This window comes from Aegilops tauschii, chromosome 2, assembly GCF_002575655.3.
Source record: "Aegilops tauschii subsp. strangulata cultivar AL8/78 chromosome 2, Aet v6.0, whole genome shotgun sequence".
Lineage (NCBI taxonomy): Eukaryota > Viridiplantae > Streptophyta > Magnoliopsida > Poales > Poaceae > Aegilops > Aegilops tauschii.
Window position 1 is genome coordinate 88,638,757 of NC_053036.3, and position 14,749 is coordinate 88,653,505.

Here is a 14,749-nt window from a genome sequence, read left to right on the forward strand (position 1 = left end):
CAAAGTGTACAAGTTGCAGAAGGCGCTGTACGGGCTGCGACAAGCACCACGGGCCTGGAATGCTAAATTGGATGCATCATTGCAAGCCTTGGGTTTCAAAAGAAGCCGGCTGGAACATGCTGTGTATAGGCGTGGTGACCACAAGAACTTCCTGTTGGTGGGAGTATATGTGGATGATCTTGTTGGGAATCGTAGCATAATTTTAAAATTTTCCTACGCTCTCCAAGATGCATCTATGGAGTATACTAGCAACGAGGGGAAAGGAGTGCATCTACATACCCTTGTAGATCGCGAGCGGAAGCGTTCCAATGAACGTGGATGACGGAGTCGTATTCGCCGTGATCCAAATCACCGATGACCGAGTGCCGAACGGACGGCACCTCCGCGTTCAACACACGTACGGTGCAGCGACGTCTCCTCCTTCTTGATCCAGCAAGGGGGAAGGAGAGGTTGATGGAGATCCAGCAGCACGACGGCGTGGTGGTGGATGTAGCGGGATGCCGGCAGGGCTTCGCCGAGCTTCTACGAGAGAGAGAGGTGTAGCAGGGGAGGAGGGAGGCGCCCAAGGCTGAGATATTGCTGCCCTCCCTCCCCCCTTTACATAGGCCCCCTGGGAGGGGGGGCGCCGGCCAAACCCCATCTAGATGGGGGGGGCGGCCAAAGGGGGTGCCTTGCCCCCCAAGGCAAGTGGGGCGCCCCCCCACCCTAGGGTTTCCAACCCTAGGCGTAGGGGGAAGGCCCATGGGGGGGCGCCCAGCCCACTAGGGGCTGGTTCCCTTCTCACTTCAGCCCACGCGGCCCTCCGGGATAGGTGGCCCCACCCGGTGGACCCCCGGGACCCTTCCGGTGGTCCCGGTACAATACCGGTAACACCCGAAACTTTCCCGGTGGCCGAAACTTGACTTCCTATATATAATTCTTCACCTCCGGACCATTTCGGAACCTCTCGTGATGTCCGGGATCTCATCCGGGACTCCGAACAACTTTCGGGTTTCCGCATACACATATCTCTACAACCCTAGCGTCACCGAACCTTAAGTGTGTAGACCCTACGGGTTCGGGAGACATGCAGACATGACCGAGACGCCTCTCCGGTCAATAACCAACAGCGGGATATGGATACCCATGTTGGCTCCCACATGTTCCACGATGATCTCATCGGATGAACCACGATGTCGAGGATTCAATCAATCCCGTATACAATTCCCTTTGTTAATCGGTATGTTACTTGCCCGAGATTCGATCGTCGGTATCCCAATACCTTGTTCAATCTCGTTACCGGCAAGTCTCTTTACTCGTACCGCAATGCATGATCCCGTGACTAACGCCTTAGTCACATTGAGCTCATTATGATGATGCATTACCGAGTGGGCCCAGAGATACCTCTCCGTCACACGGAGTGACAAATTCCAGTCTCGATCCGTGCCAACCCAACAGACACTTTCGGAGATACCCGTAGTGCACCTTTATAGTCACCCAGTTACGTTGTGACGTTTGGCACACCCAAAGCACTCCTACGGTATCCGGGAGTTGCACGATCTCATGGTCTAAGGAAAAGATACTTGACATTGGAAAAGCTCTAGCAAACGAAACTACACGATCTTTAATGCTATGCTTAGGATTGGGTCTTGTCCATCACATCATTCTCCTAATGATGTGATCCCGTTATCAATGACATCCAATGTCCATAGTCAGGAAACCATGACTATCTGTTGATCAACGAGCTAGTCAACTAGAGGCTTACTAGGGACACGTTGTGGTCTATGTATTCACACATGTATTATGATTTCCGGACAATACAATTATAGCATGAACAATAGACAATTACCATGAACAAAGAAATATAATAATAACCATTTATTATTGCCTCTAGGGCATATTTCCAACAGTCTCCCACTTGCACTAGAGTCAATAATCTAGTTACATTGTGATGAATCGAACACCCATTGCGTCCTGGTGTTGATCATGTTTTGCTCTAGGGAGAGGTTTAGTCAACGGATCTGCTACATTCAGGTCCGTATGTACTTTACAAATATCTATGTCTCCATTTTGAACACTTTCACGAATGGAGTTGAAGCGACGCTTGATATGCCTGGTCTTCCTGTGAAACCTGGGCTCCTTCGCAAGGGCAATAGCTCCAGTGTTGTCACAGAAGAGAGTCATCGGGCCCGACGCATTGGGAATCACCCCTAGGTCGGTAATGAACTCCTTCATCCAGACTGCTTCTTGCGCTACCTCCGAGGCTGCCATGTACTCCGCTTCACATGTAGATCCCGCCACGACGCTTTGCTTGCAACTGCACCAGCTTACTGCTCCTCCATTCAAAATATACACGTATCCGGTTTGTGACTTTGAGTCATCCAGATCTGTGTCGAAGCTAGCGTCGACGTAACCCTTTACGACGAGCTCTTCGTCACCTCCATAAACGAGAAACATATCCTTAGTCCTTTTCAGGTACTTCAGGATATTCTTGACCGCTGTCCAGTGTTCCATGCCGGGATTACTTTGGTACCTTCCTACCAAACTTACAGCAAGGTTTACATCAGGTCTGGTACACAGCATGGCATACATAATAGACCCTATGGCCGAGGCATAGGGGACGACACTCATCTTTTCTCTATCTTCTGCCGTGGTCGGGCATTGAGCCGTGCTCAATTGCACACCTTGCAATACAGGCAAGAACCCCTTCTTGGACTGATCCATATTGAACTTCTTCAATATCTTGTCAAGGTATGTACTTTGTGAAAGACCAATGAGGCGTCTTGATCTATCTCTATAGATCTTGATGCCTAATATATAAGCAGCTTCTCCAAGGTCCTTCATTGAAAAACACTTATTCAAATAGGCCTTAATACTTTCCAAGAATTCTATATCATTTCCCATCAATAATATGTCATCCACATATAATAAGAGAAATGCTACAGAGCTCCCACTCACTTTCTTGTAAACACAGGCTTCTCCATAAGTCTGTGTAAACCCAAACGCTTTGATCATCTCATCAAAGCGAATGTTCCAACTCCGAGATGCTTGCACCAGCCCATAGATTGAGTGCTGGAGCTTGCATACTTTGTTAGCATTCTTAGGATCGACAAAACCTTCCGGCTGCATCATATACAACTCTTCCTTAAGGAAGCCATTAAGGAATGCCGTTTTGACGTCCATCTGCCATATCTCATAATCATAGTATGCGGCAATTGCTAACATGATTCGGACGGACTTCAGCTTCGCTACGGGTGAGAAAGTCTCATCGTAGTCAACCCCTTGAACTTGTCGATAACCCTTAGCGACAAGTCGAGCCTTATAGATGGTCACATTACCATCCGCGTCTGTCTTCTTCTTAAAGATCCATTTGTTTTCTATGGCTCGCCGATCATCGGGCAAGTCAGTCAAAGTCCATACTTCGTTTTCATACATGGATCCTATCTCGGATTTCATGGCTTCTAGCCATTTGTCGAAATCCGGGCCCGCCATCGCTTCTTCATAGTTCGAAGGTTCACCGTTGTCTAACAACATGATTTCCAGGACAGGGTTGCCGTACCACTCTGGTGCGGAATGTGTCCTTGTGGACCTACGAAGTTCAGTAACTTGATCCGAAGCTTCATGATCATCATCATTAACTTCCTCCCCAGTCGGTGTAGGCACCACAGGAACATTTTCCCGCGCTGCGCTACTTTCCGGTTCAGAAGGGGTGACTATCACCTCATCAAGTTCCACTTTCCTCCCACTCAATTCTTTCGAGAGAAACTCCTTCTCTAGAAAGGACCCGTTCTTGGCAACGAGGATCTTGCCTTCGGATCTGAGGTAGAAGGTATACCCAATAGTTTCCTTAGGGTATCCTATGAAGACGCATTTCTCCGACTTGGGTTCGAGCTTTTCAGGTTGAAGTTTCTTAACATAAGCATCGCATCCCCAAACTTTTAGAAACGACAGCTTAGGTTTCTTCCCAAACCATAATTCATACGGTGTCGTCTCAACGGATTTAGACGGAGCCCTATTTAAAGTGAATGCGGCAGTCTCTAAAGCATAGCCCCAAAATGAGAGCGGTAAATCGGTAAGAGACATCATAGATCGCACCATATCCAATAGAGTGCGATTACGACGTTCGGACACACCGTTTCTCTGAGGTGTTCCAGGCGGCGTGAGTTGTGAAACTATTCCACATTTCCTTAAGTGTGTACCAAACTCGTGACTTAAATATTCTCCACCACGATCTGATCGTAAGAATTTTATTTTTCTGTCACGTTGATTCTCAACTTCACTCTGAAATTCCTTGAACTTTTCAAAGGTTTCAGACTTGTGTTTCATTAGGTAGACATACTCATATCTACTTAAATCATCAGTGAGAGTGAGAACATAACGATATCCTCCGCGAGCCTCAACACTCATTGGACCGCACACATCGGTATGTATGATTTCCAATAAGTTGGTTGCTCGCTCCATTGTTCCGGAGAACGGAGTCTTGGTCATTTTACCCATGAGGCATGGTTCGCACGTGTCAAATGATTCGTAATCAAGAGACTCCAAAAGTCCATCTGCATGGAGCTTCTTCATGCGCTTGACACCAATGTGACCAAGGCGGCAGTGCCACAGATATGTGGGACTATCGTTATCAACTTTACATCTTTTGGTATTCACACTATGAACATGTGTAACATCACGTTCGAGATTTATCAAGAATAAACCATTGACCAGCGGGGCATGACCATAAAACATATCTCTCAAATAAATAGAACAACCATTATTCTCAGATTTAAATGAGTAGCCATCTCGAATTAAACGAGATCCAGATACAATGTTCATGCTCAAAGCTGGCACTAAATAACAATTATTGAGGTTCAAAACTAATCCCGTGGGTAGATGCAGAGGTAGCGTGCCGACGGCGATCACATCGACCTTGGAACCATTCCCGACGCGCATCGTCACCTCGTCCTTCGCCAGTCTCCGTTTATTCCGCAGTTCCTGTTTTGAGTTACAAATATGAGCAACCGCACCGGTATCAAATACCCAGGAGCTACTACGTGTACTGGTAAGGTACACATCAATTACATGTATATCATATATACCTTTGGTGTTGCCGGCCTTCTTTTCCGCTAAGTATTTGGGGCAGTTCCGCTTCCAGTGACCACTTCCCTTGCAATAAAAGCACTCAGTCTCAGGCTTGGGTCCAATCTTTGACTTCTTCCCAGTAACTGGTTTACCGGGCGCGGCAACTCCCTTGCCGTCCTTCTTGAAGTTCTTCTTACCCTTGCCCTTCTTGAACTTAGTGGTTTTATTCACCATCAACACTTGATGTTCTTTTCTGATTTCCACCTCCGCTGATTTCAGCATCGAATATACCTCAGGAATGGTCTTTTCCATCCCCTGCATATTGTAGTTCATCACAAAGCTCTTGAAGCTTGGTGGAAGTGACTGAAGGATTCTGTCAATGACCGCGTCATCCGGGAGATTAACTCCCAGCTGAGTCAAGCGGTTGTGCAACCCAGACATTCTGAGTATGTGCTCACTTACAGAACTATTTTCCTCCATTTTACAGCTGAAGAACTTGTCGGAGACTTCATATCTCTCGACCCGGGCATGAGCTTGGAAAACTAATTTCAGCTCCTCGAACATCTCATATGCTCCATGTTTCTCAAAACGCTTTTGGAGACCCGGTTCTAGGCTGTAAAGCATGCCACACTGAACGAGGGAGTAATCATCAGCACGCTGCTGCCAAGCGTTCATAACGTCTTGGTTCTGTGGGATTGGTGCATCACCTAGCAGTGCTTCTAAGACATAATCTTTCTTGGCAGCTATGAGGATGATCCTCAGGTTCCGGACCCAGTCCGTATAGTTGCTACCATCATCTTTCAGCTTGGTTTTCTCTAGGAACGCGTTGAAATTGAGGACAACGTTGGCCATTTTATCTACAAGACATAGTGTAAAGATTTTAGACTAAGTTCATGATAATTAAGTTCATCTAATCAAATTACACAATGAACTCCCACTCAGATAGACATCCCTCTAGTCATCTAAGTGAAACATGATCCGAGTTAACTAGGCCGTGTCCGATCATCACGTGAGACGGACTAGTCAAGATCGGTGAACATCTCCATGTTGATCGTATCTTCTATACGACTCATGCTCGACCTTTCGGTCCTCCGTGTTCCGAGTCCATGTCTGTACATGCTAGGCTCGTCAAGTCAACCTAAGTGTATTGCGTGTGTTCCGAGGCCATGTCTGTACATGCTAGGCTCGTCAACACCCGTTGTATTCGAACGTTAGAATCTATCACACCCGATCATCACGTGGTGCTTCGAAACAACGAACCTTCGCAACGGTGCACAGTTAGGGTGAACACTTTCTTGAAATTATTATAAGGGATCATCTTACTTACTACCGTCGTTCTAAGCAAATAAGATGCAAAAACATGATAAACATCACATGCAATCAAATAGTGACATGATATGGCCAATATCATTATGCTCCTTTGATCTCCATCTTCGGGGCACCATGATCATCTTCGTCACCGGCATGACACCATGATCTCCATCATTGTGTCTTCATGAAGTCGTCACGCCAATGATTACTTCTACTTCTATTGCTAACGTGTTTAGCAACAAAGTAAAGTAAATTACATGGCGTTATTCAATGACACGCAGGTCATACAAAATAATAAAGACAACTCCTATGGCTCCTGCCGGTTGTCATACTCATCGACATGCAAGTCGTGATTCCTATTACAAGAATATGATCAATCTCATACATCACAAATATCATTCATCACATCTTCTGGCCATATCACATCACATAACACATGCTGCAAAAACAAGTTAGACGTCCTCTAATTGTTGTTGCAAGTTTTTACGTGGTTTGTAGGTTTCTAGCAAGAACATTTCTTACCTACGTATGAGCACAACGTGATTTGCCAATTTCTATTTACCCTTCATAAGGACCCTTTTCATCGAATCCGTTCCGACTAAAGTAGGAGAGACAGACACCCGCTAGCCACCTTATGCAACTAGTGCATGTCAGTCGGTGGAACCTGTCTCACGTAAGCGTACGTGTAAGGTCGGTCCGGGCCGCTTCATCCTACAATACCGCCGAAACAAGAAAAGACTAGTAGCAGCAAGAAGAATTGGCAACATCAACGCCCACAACTGCTTTGTGTTCTACTCGTGCATAGTAACTACGCATAGGCCTGGCTCATGATGCCACTGTTGGGAATCGTAGCATAATTTTAAAATTTTCCTACGCTCACCAAGATGCATCTATGGAGTATACTAGCAACGAGGGGAAAGGAGTGCATCTACATACCCTTGTAGATCGCGAGCGGAAGCGTTCCAATGAACGTGGATGACGGAGTCGTACTCGCCGTGATCCAAATCACCGATGACCGAGTGCCGAACAGACGGCACCTCCGCGTTCAACACACGTATGGTGCAGCGACGTCTCCTCCTTCTTGATCCAGCAAGGGGGAAGGAGAGGTTGATGGAGATCCAGCAGCACGACGGCGTGGTGGTGGATGCAGCGGGATGCCGGCAGGGCTTCGCCGAGCTTCTACGAGAGAGAGAGAGGTGTAGCAGGGGAGGAGGGAGGCGCCCAAGGCTGAGATATTGCTGCCCTCCCTCCCCCCCTTTATATAGGCCCCCTGGAAGGGGGACGCCGGCCAAACCCCATCTAGATGGGGGGGCGACGGCCAAAGGGGGTGCCTTGCCCCCCAAGGCAAGTGGGGCGCCCCCCACCCTAGGGTTTCCAACCCTAGGCGCAGGGGGAAGGCCCATGGGGGGCGCCCAGCCCACTAGGGGCTGGTTCCCTTCCGACTTCAGCCCACGCGGCCCTCCGGGATAGGTGGCCCCATCCGGTGGACCCCCGGGACCCTTCCGGTGGTCCCGGTACAATACCGGTAACACCCGAAACTTTCCCGGTGGCCGAAACTTAACTTCCTATATATAATTCTTCACCTCCGGACCATTCCGGAACCTCTCGTGATGTCCGGGATCTCATCCGGGACTCCGAACAACTTTCGGGTTTCCGCATACACATATCTCTACAACCCTAGCGTCACCGAACCTTAAGTGTGTAGACCCTACGGGTTCGGGAGACATGCAGACATGACCGAGACGCCTCTCCGGTCAATAACCAACAGCGGGATCTGGATACCCATGTTGGCTCCCACATGTTCCACGATGATCTCATCGGATGAACCACGATGTCGAGGATTCAATCAATCCCGTATACAATTCCCTTTGTTAATCGGTATGTTACTTGCCCGAGATTCGATCGTCGGTATCCCAATACCTTGTTCAATCTCGTTACCGGCAAGTCTCTTTACTCGTACCGCAATGCATGATCCCGTGACTAACGCCTTAGTCACATTGAGCTCATTATGATGATGCATTACCGAGTGGGCCCAGAGATACCTCTCCGTCACACGGAGTGACAAATTCCAGTCTCGATCCGTGCCAACCCAACAGACACTTTCGGAGATACCCGTAGTGCACCTTTATAGTCACCCAGTTACGTTGTGACGTTTGGCACACCCAAAGCACTCCTACGGTATCCGGGAGTTGCACGATCTCATGGTCTAAGGAAAAGATACTTGACATTGGAAAAGCTCTAGCAAACGAAACTACACGATCTTTAATGCTATGCTTAGGATTGGGTCTTGTCCATCACATCATTCTCCTAATGATGTGATCCCGTTATCAATGACATCCAATGTCCATAGTTAGGAAACCATGACTATCTGTTGATCAACGAGCTAGTCAACTAGAGGCTTACTAGGGACACGTTGTGGTCTATGTATTCACACATGTATTACGATTTCCGGACAATACAATTATAGCATGAACAATAGACAATTACCATGAACAAAGAAATATAATAATAACCATTTATTATTGCCTCTAGGGCATATTTCCAACAGATCTGGTGATTACCGGGACTAGTCAGGATGATATTGACAAGTTCAAGCAGGAGATGCAACGGCTGTTCAAAATGAGTGATCTCGGCCTACTGTCCTACTACTTGGGTATTGAAGTTGAGCAGAGAAGTGGTGAGATCAAGATCTGTCAAAGCAGCTATGCTCAGAAGATTTTGGAGGTTGCAGGCATGGAGCAATGCAAACCGTGTGCAACTCCAATGGAATACCGCCTCAAGCTCAGCAAAAGGGATGGAGTTGAAGCCGTGGATGCCACTTTGTACAGGAGTGTGATCGGCAGTCTTCGTTACTTGGTCAATACAAGGCCTGATATAGCATGTGCCGTCGGCATTGTGAGCAGGTACATGGAGGCACCAAGCAAGCAGCATTGGACGGCAGTGAAACAAATTCTTAGGTACGTACAAGGTACTAAGGGGTATGGATGCTGCTACAGGGCTGGTGCAAAGGGTTTGGTGCTGACATGTTACAGTGATAGTGACCATGCCGGGGACATAGATGACAGAAAGAGCACTTCTGGAGTTGTGTTCATGCTTGGAAAGAACATTGTGACATGGAGCTCGCAGAAACAAAAGATAGTGACCACATCATCCTGCGAGGCGGAGTATGTGGCAGCAGCGAGCGGCGCTTGTCAAGGGGTCTGGCTCAGCAGATTGCTCGGGGAAATGACAGGACAAGCTCCGGCCATGTTCGACCTTATGGTTGATAACCAGTCAGCTATCGCACTGAGCAAAAATCCGGTGCATCACGACCGGAGCAAGCATATTGATGTTAAGTATCACTTCATCAGGGGGTGCGTCGAGGAAGGAAGAGCTGGCGTGAAGCACATTGGAACAACTGATCAACTTGCTGATCTTCTAACCAAGGCATTGGGGCGCACCAGATTCGTTGAGATGAGGAAGATGCTTGGTGTCGTTGAAGTGAAGACCGTGCAACGGGCTTAAGGAGGTGATTTGTTAGCAAATAATCCCGTTGAGCTGTTTGTTATCCTCTAGTTTTTTCTTAGCTAAAATAAAGGGCCATGCAGCGTGGAATCTGTTCCCGACTTGGCGTAGTTTCAGACTTTCAGTTAGTTTGTTTAGCTGAGCCGTCACAGGTGGATCGTGGGATGGCACGATTATAAACGTGTGACGGCCACACCCTAGCGATCGGGAGGACGTGGGATGGCACGTCCGATCAGCCTGCTCGTGGACCGAGTATCTTGTAGTTTCTGTTCTGAAGCACTTGACTGAATAAGAAGAAAAAAAAAGGCTGCAGAGGTCGAACGCAGCGCAAACACTCGTGTTCTTCGTGTGAGACAGAGTTAGAACTGATCCTGCAACTACAACTGGCACCATGGCGCAGTACGTCCCGGCCCTGGAATACTACGCCGGCGGCCTGCCGTTGGTGTCCACCTCGTACGCGTCCTCCGAGTACTACTTCGGCATCAACCTTCAGCCGCTGTGCAACCCGACCGACGTGTCCTACACCATCATGCCCAACATGGCCTACTTCGAGTTCCTCCCCGTGGACGACGCGACCACAGGCGAGGTCGTGGCGCCTGAAGGTGACGCGGCCCGGCTGGTGGACCTCGCCCGCGTGGAGGCTGGGCGGGAGTACGAGGTGGTGATCACCACCTACGCCGGGCTCAACCGGTACCGCGTCGGCGACGTGCTCCGCGTGGCGGGCTACCACAACGCCGCTCCACGGTTCACGTTCGTGCGCCGCAAGAACGTGCTGCTCTCCGTCGAGTCCGACAAGACCGACGAGGTCGAGCTGCAGCGCGCCGTGGAGCGGGCCTCGGAGCTGCTCCGGCCGCACGGCGCGTTCGTGGCGGAGTACACCAGCCACGCGTGCACCAAGCGCATCCCGGGGCACTACGTCATCTACTGGGAGCTGCTGACCACCAGCGACGAGGCGGTGAGCAAGGAGACCATCGACGGGTGCTGCCTGCAGATGGAGGAGGCCCTGAACGCGGTCTACAGGCAGAGCCGGGTGGCGGATGGGTCCGTCGGGCCGCTCGAGATCCTGGTCGTCCGGCCCGGCACCTTCGAGGAGCTCATGGACTATGCCATCTCTCGCGGCGCGTCCATCAACCAGTACAAGGTGCCCCGCTGCGTCGCGCTTCCGCCCGTCGTTGACCTGCTCGACTCGTGCGTCGTGTCCGCCCACTTCAGCCCTGGCTTACCGCACTGGACTCCAGCACGGCGCAACGACTAGAAGGAGACAGCTCGTCGGGTCATGCTCGCCAATGCTTGGGATGATTGATTTCCTTGGGTATGAAGAGGCTTCAGCTGGCCTTGGTCCTAGGCGTCATTGTGTATCTCGCTTGAACGATGTGCCTCAGATTGTTGTTGATCGGATGTGTGGTTTTCACTCCCTTCTTTAATAAATCGTGCTTTGTTTGATATTTCAACTTTGTACGTAGAATTGCTCATACCCAGCTGTCTATGTGTCTCACATTGTTCGTGACGCGGTCTAGGTGTCATGTGTCTCGTCTCCTCGCCTTCCTTGCCTGCAGTTCGAGCTAGGTGAGCTTAGCACTGTGTTGTATTGTTTGCTCTGTTCTTTCGACACCGGGTGCGGTTGCTCCTCTCTCCTTTCATGTCTATATGCCTCTAAATAAATACGATAAAGCGAAAGTCATGTTCTGCTCCTGAGCTCATTTGAGCTCGGGATGAACAGTAAAATCAAAAAAATGAAAAACATTTGAAAAAATTCTGAATTTTTTTGGGTGTAAACATTGACAAAAGTTCTCGCTGCTTGCAAAATTTCATCCAAAAATAACATTCATACAAGTCGTGACAAAAAAACAAAATCAGTACTCCAAAATGTTTTTGGAAATAGCATTTTTGGAGCATCAATTTTGTTTTTTTTCTGCGACTTCCAAGAATGTTATTTTGTGATGAAATTTTGTGAGCATTGAGAACTTTTGTCAATGTTTGCACACAAAAAAAATCAGAATTTTTTGAAACTTTTTAAAATTGTTTTCGGGGTTACTGTTCAGCCGCACTCATTTGAGCTCGTGCTCAAATACATCACGTGCTACGATAAAGCCGTAAAATACTCAATTATAATCCTAATTATTGAATGATGATATCAGATACAATGATTGTGACGCTAGTCTGGCTCAAATGATGCAAGTAAACAGCAAAACAACCAAGAAACAGTATGGTGGATGGACACAAGTAACCAAACACATTGCTATTAGGTCGGGCTGTTTAACCAATCCAATCATCAGAGGAAAATTTTGCATTTCTAATTTTATACGTAGAACTGCTCACAGTCAGCTGCCATGTGGCCTCTTGGCGTTTAGTAAAGCTTTCGGTATGGGAGTACATGCCAACAAGTGAGCAATAAACAACGTGTTTTTTCTGTACTAGGCATGTAAGGCAGAAGAACTGGAAGGGTTTCCATATATGAAGAGAATTTGAACATTGCGAAAAGAAAAAAACTGTAAACTAACAAAAGATCATATATTTAGGAATAGAGGGAGGAGGAGCCTACTATGGAGGGCACAAACATTCTCCATATTCACCACTGAATTTGAAATGTTTTGCATCCGGGTAAGGGTGAAGTGGAAATTTGTGACACATGCAATGTTGTCTACGTCTGAAAAGCGGTGCACTAATATGTGTCCTATATGTTTACTATGATATGTTAGATTGTTTGTTTTTTAATTCTGTTCTTTTGTGCATTTTCAAGATATGTCAATTATTATCTCTAAGAAACCAAATGGTTAGACTAGAATCACAACCCAAGCTTTAAAGATCACCTGAATTTATCTTCCTTGTCAATAGTACTAGTTGAATGCCCGTGCGTTGCTACGGGTCTTAAAAATGTATACACTGGTCATTGTTCTAATTCAGAAGTGTACGTCAAACATGATGGATATTCATCCATATAACGGCAACTTCCAATTCTTTCTCCCACTTCTTTCTCTATCATGTCTCTTTTTTAACGTGAAATAGTAGGGGAGACCCCTAATGTATATTTTACAAAATTAGAAGTGTGTCCTTAACTCCCTATGTCATCGTCTCTTTCAGTACCTTCCCTGCATCTAGAAAAAGCGGTTTTCTCCCCGTCGTTCCTCCTTCCAGATCCATGGAATTCATCCATCTTTGCTCTATCATTGTCGTCAATTCAAATGTTGGTCATTTTACCCTAACTATCACTTGGCCACTTCTTCAAAACATTAGAAGATCATGAAATAGTGCATACGTATCGACAGAAATAATGAGTAGGGACGACGACGTACCGACAAAGGGACATGCAATCACCAACTACCCTAGTATATCTCGTATGGGGTAGTCAATATGAAAATACCATGTCTAGTGTTGTACATTTACATGGAAATTTTGTAGGGATATCCATTCTAATAAAATTTGACTTAGAGCACTGACTACCAGTTACATGAAAGCCGATGCATGCCCTTTTAAATTACTCACCGCCAACTCCTAAGCAGCAATGGAGTTTCTTCCTTCCAACCAAAGAAGTGATTTATGATCTGAAAAATAGAACCGGAAAACAGTTAGTAAAGATTAACCTAATTTGGAAGAATATAGATTTTTGTCCTTTTTAGTGAAGTATGATTACTAAAGTAGTAGCGCATGGCAAGAGCATACAGGTCCAGGTCTCTCCTTTTTCCTTCAATTTATCTTACCTCTTTTGATCTTCATTCAACATCTGAGATCTATTGGAACAAAATACATTACTGGATTGTGTTTGTCTCCAATATAGTTACAGTGAAACAATTGGAAGCACTCATCTGATGGGAAATAACCTAAGCTTGCAACGCATGAGACGTATTTATAATGAATATAGATAAAATAATAATGAAGTAGCACTAAGACCTTTGTAGTATTTTACATCTTGGGAAAAGCTTATTTGAACACAAGGCACATCTGATACTTGCAAGTGGCACCACCTCATTGTAAAATGCAACAATTAGGCATACACCAATCGGCATGGACAAAAATCTAAAGATACTTAGTGTTATTGGATTCAACACATATACTTTTTAGAACCCTTAAAATACTCTGTAGGCAATTTTATGATCAACTACCACTAGTAGAAAAAGGGGCTTTTGGCCTGGTTGGTAAGGCCCTTTAGTCCCGGTTTTTGAACCGGGGCTAAAGGGTCGTTACTAATGCCTCTCCCCTTTAGTCCCGGTTCTTACACGAACCGGGACTAAAGGCTGCGGCCACGTGAAGCTCCACCTTTAGTCCCGGTTGGTGTTCTTACACGAACCAGGACTAAAGGCCGCGGGCACGTGGAGCTCCACCTTTAGTCCCGGTTGGTAACACCAACCGGGACTAAAGAAAATTTTATGATTTTTTTTGAAAAAAATTTGAATTTTTTTATTGTCAAATTCCTGAATTATTTTAACCTCTAATCTCTAATCATCACCCCTCATCACTGCTCAATTTATCCTCTATCTCTAATCACCCCTCATCATTCCAAATCATCTAACTTCCCGAACGGTCACCCATCCTCCCACTCCCCCAGCCTGAGCATGCTTAACTTCCAGGTTCTATTCTCCCTCGTTTCCAAGTCTGCACTTGTTGTTTTCCTGACAATAGTAAGATGTCAATCCTATTAACCCTCAGGAATTTTGCTTGAGCATGAAGTGACACATTTCACTGTTTGAGTTTGAAACTATTGTTTTAAAAACAATAATTATTTAGTAACACTAATATTTCTTGAATAATTAGTTTGACCATTGTTTGACCACAGTTTGACCAGATTTGACCAAAATTCAAAATAACTAAAATAATTATTTAGTAACACTAATAATCTAGAATAATTAGTTTGACCATTGTTTCACCATTGTTTGACCACAGTTTGACCACA

General features: G+C 46.5%; 1 protein-coding gene across 1 annotated transcript; it reads left to right on the forward strand.

The window, feature by feature from the left end:
* Positions 1-9,873: 9,873 nt before the first annotated feature.
* LOC141041549 (indole-3-acetic acid-amido synthetase GH3.8-like) lies at positions 9,874-11,714 on the forward strand. The gene has a single exon (XM_073508048.1). It carries the CDS (start codon positions 10,253-10,255, stop codon positions 11,114-11,116), a length of 864 nt encoding a protein of 287 aa, XP_073364149.1. The 5' UTR covers positions 9,874-10,252; the 3' UTR covers positions 11,117-11,714.
* Positions 11,715-14,749: the final 3,035 nt, after the last annotated feature.